The sequence below is a fragment of the Scomber scombrus genome, chromosome 19 (assembly GCF_963691925.1).
Source record: "Scomber scombrus chromosome 19, fScoSco1.1, whole genome shotgun sequence".
NCBI lineage: Eukaryota > Metazoa > Chordata > Actinopteri > Scombriformes > Scombridae > Scomber > Scomber scombrus.
The window spans coordinates 5,192,625-5,204,655 of NC_084988.1; the positions used below are offsets into that span (position 1 = coordinate 5,192,625).

Consider the following 12,031-nt stretch of genomic DNA (forward strand, 5'->3'; position numbering starts at 1 on the left):
ACACTTCGCTGTTTAGCAGCAGACAACTATAAAACAAAACCAACCACAAGTGCCAGCAGGAAAACTGACATCAAATGCTCACTTTTAGAATAACTTTCACCTCTGCTTGTCTAATATGCGCCTGTCCTTGATGAAAATCTAATATACATCTCTTCTGGTTTGTTATTTAAATAGCAGTTCCCTGACAAATATAATAATTTTTGTTAAAACATCAGTGTGTTTTAGCAAACCTCACACTCTCTACCATCTCCTTGTAATGTTTCATGCAAGAATTCAGCCTATTTTTAGCATTTTCTTTCACTCTTTTGTAAACAAACATCTGGAAACATAAGGAGAGGTCAGGTCAGAGACCACAGCTATGCCCGTTATTGGTTTACCATGACAACAAGTACAAAAGAGGGTCAAATGGGTTTACTAGGAGAGTTACACGTCACTGTGCTATTTATTCAGCAGAGGAAATTTTCACACCATAACTTCAAAAGCAAGCATATTTTGTCATTGCTAATCATTGTTTGCATGTTTATTATTATTATTTATTATTAGTATGTATGATAATTAAAGAAAAAATAATTACATCATTCAGTAATTTAAATATTCATCTTTTTGTTATCATTACATTTGTCATTATGGACCAAAATTCAGTGAGATAACATAAAACCTTGATTTAAAAATACCTGATAAAACAGAAGTCAACCTGTCATTGTTGGATTTCTGTTAAAAACTCAAAATAAATCTGAAATTCATACAGATAAAATACTTTAAACAGAAATGTGCCGTGAATTCCACTTAACTACCAACAGCATAAAATAAGTCTTCATTTCAATCACGTGATGTATTTCTTAGAGATGATTCTGATAATGTTTACCTGACTCTGTCTTCACATGAATAACAAATCCATTGAAGGGAAACTGACATATTCACAGTTAACGGATCTTGATCTCCCAGGCCTGTGCTACTTTGAGGTTAAGGTTGCTCACAGTCAGTCTGCAGCAGGTCTCCGTGTACTCAAACGCAGCAGAGGTGTCTTTAGTCCCTGGACACAGAAAGGAAACTTACTTTTCGCTCTCTTTTAGCTCTTAAAAATAAAAAGCCATTTTAATATTAACACTGGAAAGAACATCTCCAAAACAAGGGCTTCAAGGTTTTTTTTGGTGATAAATGATGTACTTGTGTAACACATCTCCTTTAATTGTGCTTCACTTGATAAATTCCCCACATGAGAAAATGGATTTCCATGCCTCCTTAGTATAGATTTATTTCTTAACAATTGTTGACCAACAGAAGAAAATAGTAAATCAAGGAAGGAGCTCAAAAAGTCTGTGTTTGTATATTTGTATTTTTTGGCCACATACTATCAAAAATGCTAATGTTTTAGGGTGGATCATTCCTTTAAAACCTTTCTTTAGTCTGACCCCACAATTGTTCTGTGTTACCTTTTCTAACGTCTTTTACATGTTTTAATTCAACAACATTTTGGTGCATATGAGATGTTACTGTCCTTGTGACTGTAATTTACTACAGAATGTAAGATGTAAATTTACCTGAAACATGCACGATCACTGTGGACGGTTTGCTTTTCACTCCCAGGATGGCAACTGACTGAATGACACTGTCACAGTCAAACTTTCCTTCTTCACTGGCAGGACTGAGAGAAACAGCATCAAAAGACATTACATCATAAAGTGTAAAAACAATCAGCGGTCTAAAACTGTATCCCTCTTTGGGAGAGTGTGAGTTTGACTCACCGGCAGACCAGACGGCCTGACTGCATGTTGAACCTGCGCAGACAGAAGGCCTTTCTGTCACGGTAGCTGAAGGAGTGTCCGTCATCCAGGTACAACTCACCATCAGCAACACCCTGCAGAAAAAAGGAGCCGCTCATTAAAAGATACACACGTCACAAGTCTAAAGACATAAATGTATTGCTAAGAAATCTGACATGGTACAAACTAACATCCTTAGTCCTAAATAATGATAATAATAATAATAATAATTCTGTATTAAACCTGCTGAAACACTTCTAACAGCTTCACCATTCAGTCTGTAAATCTTTCAGCATGCACTGCAACACACTTATATGTATTGTGGATGTTACAGAATCTAAAGGGCACCAAACTGTATTAAATACTGTGACACACACAATAGGTATAGCTTTTGTATGACATACAAATTCATACATCTTCTGTTATACTGGATGATACAATTTTAGAATAATTATGTTTGTTTAGTTTACAGTACAAACTAACTTGGCAGCACCTGAAAAGCACTACATTGTATTTTCAAAGGAGTCCATAATATCCTTAACATAATGGCAGAGGACTGTTATATTGGATTGAGTCAGACTGTACATGTGTTCATATTTGTCTGGTACAATATTGTGTATCAGAATACAAAAAAACATACACAGCTTTCTTGTCCAGGAGGCCCAAAAAACTGTTTGAAAAAAATGATTTCTGCTTCTTATGGAAACACAACACTGTAGAAAGTTACCTTTTAAAAAATAGTTTCTTTATTACATTAAAAAGTACAACATTTCAAACCCATATTGGCTCAATGATATTGACCTGATGAGGAGGATTTGGGCTCAAAATGTTATACCTTTTCTTAGGGCTGCCCCTTAAACCTTTTCGCCTTTTTGTTTTAGCTGCATTACTGTATACAGACTAACACAGGGTGACAGCATAACAGCAGAAGTCGTATTTGTTGCCTCTCAGAGTCTTGTCTGCTAGAAAATTTGATTAAAAAAAAAAAGCAAAGTCTTCAGAATCAGTGCATCAGTTGAAGTGACAACTTTCTTACTCTGAGTTGATTGAGAATGTGCTGAGTCAGGGAAAACCTTACCTGCCCTATATGTAGTTAAGAGAGACACATTTTTAAAAGGAAGCATCTTACAGCGTTGCACGTCTTTAGGAAGCAGACTTCTCTATGCATCCACACATTTCTTCAAGTAAAGCAATTTCATGCTCAGCACTAAATCTGGTTTAAAAAGGTTTATCAGGGTGAAACCTCTTATACCAACACAAGCTGGCTTCCCAAATCCTCTGATGCTTACCTGAGAGTTTAGAGCAACAGTGACGGAGAGGGGGCGCTTCTGAAATTCAGCTGTACAGGAGCCACTTCCTACGGACCTGCAGACCACTGAGCCGCCCCGCTGGAACACAGGAACCTGTAGAGGAGAAACACCAGAGGGACCAAGCTAAATTCATTCAGCCACCACTAAGAGAAAAGAGTCTGCCATGTTTAAATGAAAATTAAACAATAATTCATACTATGATCTGCATTAGATCTAACACTAAGATATCCCATACATTTAATCAATCTGAAATACTGAATGTAAATCTTCCTATAAAAAAAAAAAAAAAAACTAAAACTAAAGGATGAAAAGCTGACAGCAGACATATATTCACATTGAGCAGTAGTACGTTGCCATGCTGCAGAAAACAGATGCAGAAGCACTATTACTGTTTCAAGGGTGACTGGGAGACTCAGAGTCCTGCCTCCTTTGTACACCTTCCCTGAGTGGACGTCATACCAAATCTAAAAAAGAAACAAGCCTTATAAATATCAAAAATACATCAGATTGTATAAATGTTTTACTTGGTGGTTAATTTACCTCAGCAGATCCAGGAAGTAAGACTTGGACTTCTTGAACTCCTGATTCAGTTACAGGACAGGCCAGCAATGCTCCTCCTGCATTAAATCACAGACAGTTAAACTCAGGACAAGTCACAGTGAAATAATAACAAGGTGTAAAAATGTAAAAATGTAAATATGTCCATCACCAATCATATACTGGTTGTCCACAGTGAAGATGCTCTGTTCTTGCGGGAACTCCACCCATAGAGGCCTGTACAGTTTTAAATAACATTATAATACATATATTATAATACGCATTTCTTTATATTTGTATACAGTTTTTTATTTTCTTTACAAACATCTGCCAATTTATCCATCTTTCATAATCCATCTAACATTTATCCCTCTTTCTACCAATCAATCTATCTTTTAATCAGCAATTTAGAGTTGAATTCATTGTTGCCTCAACATTGCATCAGAAAATCAAGAGAGACGTTGACCTGTAGTGCCTGAAAAAAACACATGACTGTACTTCCACTGAACAGCAGAGGGCAGCAGCACTGACCTGAACGGAGGCAGGCCTGAGGTGTGTGCCTGGTGAAATAGAGTGTACCAGTAAGGCAGCAAACAATACCTGAGGACAGAGAGGGGGAAAGTGCTCATTTGTATTGTGAAAGGACGAGGCAAGCCAGTTTTTTTTATCTGATTTCAAGTTTTCAAGCAAAGTGAGAGTTTCAAATCCAACCAACAAACTAACAAACAATGCACATGTAAACTGTATCATCTAAAAAAAAACCCAGCTGCCATCATTCCTGCACCCTCCCTGGTTAAATCTCATGTGGCTAACTCCTCTCTCTCTCTCTCTCTCTCTCACAGTACTGTACCTCTGCTGGATCACAGTGCGGATGGCAGCGGTGACCTCTTCCCCAAACAGCCAGGGCTCTCGACGCTTCGTCACGTTCGCGGAGTGACCACGGAAAAACGGCTGCAGGGCAGCTGCCTGGTACCAGCGCACCAGCAACTCGGGCTCTGGATCCTGAACAAACCCACCAACATCAGCTGAAACACAGATAACAAAGCTTACTGTACAAGAGGCTGCAACATAAAGTGTAACTCACCAGTGTTGAGGAAATATATAGCAGAAAAAAAGCACTTTACAGCAAGCCTGGACCATTCCTGTACTTCAATTTATACAATCTACTGAACTAATCTAAGTTTTAAGGCAGAAATGAAAACAGCATTTACTTTGACAATGTCTCTATACCAAAAACACATCACAAAATAACTACTAATTGAGCTTTCCCAGGCTATTGAGTCTCCCAGAGCAGTAAACAGAAAGAATTCTGGTTATGATTTTACTATTTAAAGAAATGAATTCACTATTTTCAGTTTTGTGCTCACCTCCACAAAATGCTATGCCTGCCACGCTTAGAGACAAAAGCATTGGAATCGAGATCTTCAGATACTCCCAACTAGCAACGTTGTCACCCGTCCATATTGCTCCTGCGTCCCCAAAAAATATATAAAAAACAACAAACAGCACAGTTGAGGATACAACCTTAAATACGTCACAGAGGATTATTTCATTTAAAACAACATACCTAGTCTCTGTGAGCCAGCAAAGAAGGAGCGCGACAATACAAAAGGCCTGTCTGAGCCACCTGAGCGGGTTATCAGACCGTCCACTGTGGCCATGTGCTGAGACAAAACAACCATAAAAGAGGAACTTGCTTCATACAATTTAGAGGGATTTAATAAAGTTGTTAGGATGTGATTGTGCCCAACAAAATAAAATCTGCTTAATTTCATGGAGTTTTAGTGTCTCATGATGGTCATGAATTTATCTTTTGTATACACCTGGACTAAATTGGAAATGTTGGGAAAAAATGTTGGTATTCAACTTGTATCAAAATAAGTAAAATGAACCTGCTCACCTGGTAAAAGCCGTACAAGTTGTGTAATTCTCGGTGTTCCCAGCCTCCATAATGCACCGAATCCTTTGACATCGTCTGCTCTGGTCCGTTAAACACAGACGGTTCATTCATATCGTTCCACACATATAACGACAGCGTTGATCCCTGCAAACATGAACATTTCAACAACCAGGTTATATCTGTAAAACCACCCAGTGAGTGAGAATATTACACAGATAACTAACAGTTGTATTGATCCTTAAGGGGGGGATCAGGTTGCATATATATATATTTTTACACCTGCCTTGTACTTATCCAGAGCAAAACATCTGGAGTACCATGCTCGAGCGGCTGGGCTGCTGAAATCAAGATAGGCCGACTCACCTACAAGAGAGGTTAATGTGAACTCTGTTAGTCTGCAGTGTATATGGAGCGGTTCAACGTAAAAAGTTATCTTGGAAAAATGTCATATAATGTCCTCTGATGATTATATCTTGTAAAATATCTCAAACTTGAAAGTAAAGCACAAAAGACAAGAATAATACCTGCTGTAATAATCTATAGTGAGGTTGCGTTTCATTTCAGGAGAGGCGTTTTTAGAGAAAGTGTCACATTTTTTGAAGTTTTAGTGAAGATATTTCATTATGTCATGTTAAAATAAAAACATTACCAGGCCAACAGGATCCCAAATAGATCTGTCCCTTTCTATCCTTGACAAAATGTCCTCCATCCCTGGCCTCACAGTACAAGGACCAATCAGGATCAACTTTGATGTGGGGATCACTTATAACAACCAGCTGCAAGATATACAAAATATGCATTTATTCATAACTGATGACAACAGAAACAGGCTATAGGTATTGTACTGTACATTGTGCACCTTGAAACTGACCTTCCTCTTTTTCTTGTCTAGGTGGCGCTGCAGGCTGGCCGGTTCAGGAAAATGAACAGGGTCCCAGGTAAAATAACGCTTCCCGTCCGTATGCTCAATATCCAGCCAGATGACATCATAAGGGATGTTGTGGCGGTCAAATCCGGCATCCACGGCCTTCACGTCAGCTTCGTCATTGTAGTTCCAGCGGCACTGGTGGTACCCGAGGGCAAACAGAGGGGGGAGGGCTTGATATCCTGATGGAGAGAGAAGGAGGAATAAATCAATTAATTAGTAAGGGACACAATGCCTTATTGTGTATACTTAAATATTTTTGTTAAAAGAATGACTGTGCTTTTCAAATAAATGCTGAAAACCTCCCTCAAAATCTTTGTCATGCTTTGATTTTATGTGTAAATGAGCATAAAAAATGCATTCAGTGCTGCTTACACACCTGTTAGCTGAGCATACTGAGTGAAGAGCTTCTGCGGACTCGGCCCGAGCAGCACCAGGCAGTCAATCACACCACTTTCTGACAGCCAGTGGACGTCAGACTGAGGCTGCACCCGCCTCCTCTTGACTGGCGGGGTTTGGTCATCCTGGATGGGGTGATGGAGTTACGTTAATATGTGGTTATCAATGTATGCATCTTCCATATTTACCCTGGGAATACTTAGTTATAATAGAGCATAAATAATGAGGCAGTGGCAGTTATTAAGGATCTTTGTTCAAACTCCCCATCCAAGTCATCTTTCTCCAGAGAGAACCAAACCAACCAATCTCTCACCACAATCCCAAATGTCTAACTTTCAGGACCAAACAAACAAGCTCCTGGAAGAGAGAAAACACAGCAGAAAAGAGAACAGCGATGGAAAGATTACCTGATGGTCACTGGGGCTGTAATGTACATTCACAAAAGTCTCAGATGCATTCAGCCAAAATACTCCAAGAGTCTTGTTGGGTTTGTGAGCCACCAACAGCGGCACAGACCCGTACAGTCCAAAGCGGCTGTGCAACTCATAGGCGAAGACGTCCAGGTTGTACAGCCTGTAAGGTTCACCATCTCTGAGAAATAATATTCAAAAATGGTTAATTGAATATGTCTCAAAAACTTTAAAAGCAATCGCCAGTGAGATATCTGTACAAATGACATGGTTACACATGAGGACTTTGAGGTCTTTGCACTGAATTCCTTCCATGCTGAGTATGTTTTATTTGAATATACTGTACGTGTACCTGGTGTCTTTAAGCTTCAGGCTGTCAGCGTGCTCTGGTAGACCGTATATGTGATTAAAGCCATGGAGACAGAGGTCTGCACCAACGCTGCTGGGACCTGCAGATGCACAAGACATACTATACTTATATTAATGTTAGATAAGGGTACACTAGAAATGAAATAAATGAAATGGAAATGTTCCAAGTAAACCTGTCTCTACCTTCCTTATACTTGATAGAGAGTGACCAAATTCTAACAATCCTTTTTAGAAACTAGAGTTATTAGGAAACCTGGGACCTATAAAGTGTTCTCTAATTGTATTATTGTTATATGGTCTGGCTACAGTATTGATCAATTTACTCACTATTTCTTTCATAAAGTGCACTCTACAAAATAGTTAGATAGAGTGCTACACAATTATGATTATCATATGTATCAGAGCTGTGAGAAACATTAGTGCAGGTTTGCATAAGTACAGGGACGAGGAAATGTCACAATCTCTGGGAATTAAACCAAAACTATCTCTAATTAAGATAAAGTTATGCTTTAATCTAATCACTGACAGGTATTCCCTTCCTAATAATGAATCAATAACACAAACCATTAGCTTTGATATCCACAAACTGCTTGAAAGTCTCTTTCCATAATAAACTTGCGTCGTCCTCTTGAAGCTGTCAGTGAAACAAAGCGAGAAAGAACAAAGGACATTTATAGCAGAGATTATGCTTCCAGTAGGAGTAATATAACAATGCAATTTAGACAGAGTTGGTATTCTCTTACTGTACCTCGCTGCTATGAGATGTGGCCCTGAGGAAAAAGACACAAAGGCAATTTATTTTTCATGCATTAGTTTATTTTACAGTACATGACCTCTACTTGAGATCCTCACCTGGGTGGATGCTGAAGTGTCTCAAACCACAACTTTCCTTTCGAATTGAACGTAACCATCACTTCATTTTCACACAATACCTCCACTCTGAAAGGGGAACGCCACACACGAACCTGGTGACGTCCTGCACACCAAGACAAGGTGACAGAGTCCTTAGTCTGAGTCTCCAATCTCAACCTGCCAGAAGATAAACACAAGGGTCAACCAATGTCCAAAAACTGCAGAAAGTACACAGATCAAGATGTTAAAAAATTATTTCACCGCTATATGAAAGAGAAATCTATGCATAATAATGGTCGAAAACTCTTCTAATACTAGCATAAAAACTAGAGATAACACATACTGAATGTCTCCATCTAAAATAGACCAACAAACACTGACAGCCCATATGTCTTCACCTGTTTTCACCTGCAAATAATGAATGAAAGATGCCTTTAATTGATATGAAAAGATATGAAATTGTCCGGAAAGCAAAAACATACTGAACAAATCAATCTCAAAAGGGATTCTTGGAAAGAAATTAAATCTCGGCCGCTACAGTCAGGAGCGGGTTTTTAAGTACATTACTCATGTAACTAGATACCATAATGGAGGGAGGATGATGATGATGATGATGAGGATGATGATGATGATGATGATGATGATGATAAAGCTCTTACTGTTCACACTGTGGTTCCTCGGTTATCACATCTGGAACTCGGTAGCGTGCTTTAATAGGCTGAAGTTCATCCACTATTATCCTTACAGTCTCATTTTTGCAAGGTGACACAGAAAGAAGCAGTCTGGTCTGTAAAGATAAGAAAAGTTTTTTAGACTACCAAGACTCTAGTACAATTTTATTTATCAGCGATACTGCGGATTTTAATTGCATTTTACAGTTTTACAGTAGTCAATGGGGCTGAATGCATTTTACTCCAAGATCATTACATTTACTACTTGCTACATAGTTTTATAGCTATGGTTATTATGCCAGTAAGTGGATTTGACTATTTTAGGGTTACTGTTTGGTTAATGTGCTGGATTAAGTGAATTTAGTTTATCTAATGTCATCTGAATTTAAAAATAATCACCCAAAATAAAAGGAGAACAAGATTTATCACCCTCTTTCTTTATAATGATGTAACCCCACAGACATGCAGCTGGAAGTGGAAGAAGTTCAGTACCTTTTTTATGTTTCAAAAAGACCAAAATACTTGTAGAGTTGTCAGATTAAATGTCAAATGTTAATACATCATCCTTTATTTTAATGTTACAGTAATAACAGTGTTCAGACCTGTGTGACTTGTTCCAACAACTCACAACGTGCCCCCTTCTCTGTGAGCACCATGGTGTCCAGAAGAGCTTGGTGCTGCATGTTTGGACCCTGCATCTGCTGCCTCGAGAAGGGAAATGACAATAAGAAGTGATTATAAACATAAAATACATTAAAATTCACCCAACCTATGGCTCAAATCCTGCTGAACACACACAATGATCATCTCCTGCAACAAACACTTAATTGTGAGTGATAATGAGATTTTAAGAAAGGGAATACAATTCAGGGTTTTATTAAATCAACTACAATTTGGAAATCAAGAACACTTCAGAACACTATGTAGGTAGATTAACTTTAAAATCAACTTCACTTAATTTAACTAAGTGAAAAAGTAAATTAAGTAAATCAATTTTGCTGATGATCAATTTACATATGTAGTAAGTAGCCAATCAAATATGATAATAAATAAAAACACTTCTATTGAAACATATTAATTAAGTGATCAAAGTTACCATATTTGCTTTAATAGAGTCTCAATAGGGGTCTTTATTTAGCTTAACTGCAGAGGATACCAGGCTTTATAGGATATTTGCTCATATTTCAGAATGAAACTTCCTTGTTTTCTGATCTGCTTCTGTTAAATATACTCAAACTATGTGTTATTGTTAGTTTTAATACTGATAGTAAATGTCCAACACACCTGTAGAAAGCAACATGCTCACTTTTCTTGAACTTTTCTTTGCATTCATCATCAGGGACAACACTGTGGAGCAAAGCAGGGAGAAAACTCAATTAACAATTAGCTCATTTCAGTGATTTTTAGACACCAAATGAGAATAACTGTACTAATAACTCACACGTGGCCAAATCACGCAGACATGTATCCTATAATTGTTCTACCTGCAGGTGTTTTTCCCACCATGCAGTCATGTCAACACAACTATTAATAACAAAGTACATGAACGGGCTGAATCTGACACTGTGCTCCATGAGGAACAGGTGTAAAGCTTTCTTTATATGGACTACATGTGAAAAGTCAAAGGTCAAACATTGGCAGCTGCAGCAGAGTGGTTGAAAAAAATAAACAAAACCCCCAAAAAAGCATGTTGTTTATACCTAATGACGGGTTGGCTCACTTCCGCCATTACGATCAGACACAGACAGAAAATATCAGCCTCTCACTGTCTGGTTTTTGGTCTTCTTGGTTTGAGCATTACAGATATTATCTCAGTGCGTAAAGTCTGAGCTCTCCGTTACTTTGACAGACGAGAAAAATGTGCCAGGCTGCCAGCAGCGATCACACAGCTGATTAAACAGCGTCAAGTAGATTAAAACACTACCGACGTGATATCCGGTGTTGATCTTCAATACAAAGTCCTGACGGAAGCAGATAGAGGAAGAGAGAGATTAGTCTATTTAATCCTAAAGAGATATTAAAGTGTTATAAAAGCTACTTGATTAAAAGAAAACACAACAACGTAAGATTGCTGAAAGCTGAAGTTGAGGGTGTTGCATTGCTAGAAGCTGAATTTGCATTGAAATTCTGCAGAAATTAATATTACCTGCAGGTAGCATTGAGTCTACAGCATTTTGTTATTACTTTTGTATATATATTTTATATGTTATATGTTATTATTTTTGCCTAATATCTAAAACGCTGTCAAATTAGATTTTTTTGCCACCACTACAGCTGTTCAAAGTCCTTTTCTCAGACATTGTTTTTAATTGATGCAATTTTTTTTTTACTTCACTGTAAGCTTATCTGTTTACTTGTTTTATTTTATTATTTTATTTTATTTTATTTTATTTTATTTTATTTTATTTTATTTTATTTTATTTTATTTTTCTATACCTAATATTGTTTTGTGCTTTGCATGTTGTTGTGTTGCTGTTGTTGTTTCTCAACAACATTGTAATGATTAATTTAATGTTAATAAACTGGACAAAATTTGGTCTGCTCAATTTTTTTTGTACATGCCATAGAGCAAGAGTGGGTGTTAATTGCCTAATTGTGCCATGCAGTGTGGAAGCATCCTGCATTTGTTATGTTTCTCCTCTCATTTATTTAGGGGTTTCCTTTCATTTGTCACCCATTTGTACATTATAAAGGGATATTCTAATGCTCAGTAAGGACAGGAGGAAAAAAACGGCTCTGCTCAATATTTATTTACATGCCACAGAGCGACTGGATGTTAATTGCCTAATTGTACCATGCAGTGTGGAAGCATCTTTGTTTATTATGTTTCTCCACTCATTTATTCAGGTTTTTCCTATCATGTGTCTCCCCTTTGCATATTATAAAGGAATTTTT

The 12,031-nt window shown here is 37.6% G+C and overlaps 1 protein-coding gene across 1 annotated transcript; it reads right to left on the minus strand.

Moving 5' to 3' along the window:
• Nucleotides 1–370: 370 nt before the first annotated feature.
• ganc (glucosidase, alpha; neutral C) lies at nucleotides 371–11,033 on the minus strand. Its single transcript, XM_062439828.1, has 25 exons — nucleotides 10,837–11,033; nucleotides 10,421–10,483; nucleotides 9,739–9,841; nucleotides 9,125–9,252; nucleotides 8,466–8,642; nucleotides 8,362–8,383; nucleotides 8,178–8,247; nucleotides 7,597–7,693; nucleotides 7,242–7,425; nucleotides 6,815–6,959; nucleotides 6,382–6,617; nucleotides 6,160–6,286; nucleotides 5,794–5,873; nucleotides 5,511–5,654; nucleotides 5,178–5,274; nucleotides 4,978–5,079; nucleotides 4,461–4,635; nucleotides 4,142–4,210; nucleotides 3,783–3,847; nucleotides 3,614–3,690; nucleotides 3,463–3,537; nucleotides 3,053–3,166; nucleotides 1,746–1,858; nucleotides 1,542–1,645; nucleotides 371–1,033 (listed from the first exon to the last, which is right to left on the minus strand). Exons 1-25 carry the CDS (start codon nucleotides 10,863–10,865, stop codon nucleotides 924–926), a joined length of 2,706 nt encoding a protein of 901 aa, XP_062295812.1. The 5' UTR covers nucleotides 10,866–11,033; the 3' UTR covers nucleotides 371–923.
• Nucleotides 11,034–12,031: the final 998 nt, after the last annotated feature.

What these genes read in the sequence shown, in the direction of transcription:
- ganc (XM_062439828.1), bottom strand. Translation starts at nt 10,865, where the DNA reads ATGGCGGAAGTGAGCCAACCCGTCATTAG. An exon ending in TCAGTATGCTCAGCTAACAG is followed by an intron (nt 6,618 to 6,814) that starts GTGTGTAAGCAG and finishes TCTCTCCATCAG; the next exon opens with GATATCAAGCCCTCCCCCCT. An exon ending in TCAGGCCTGCCTCCGTTCAG is followed by an intron (nt 3,848 to 4,141) that starts GTCAGTGCTGCT and finishes AAAACTGTACAG; the next exon opens with GCCTCTATGGGTGGAGTTCC.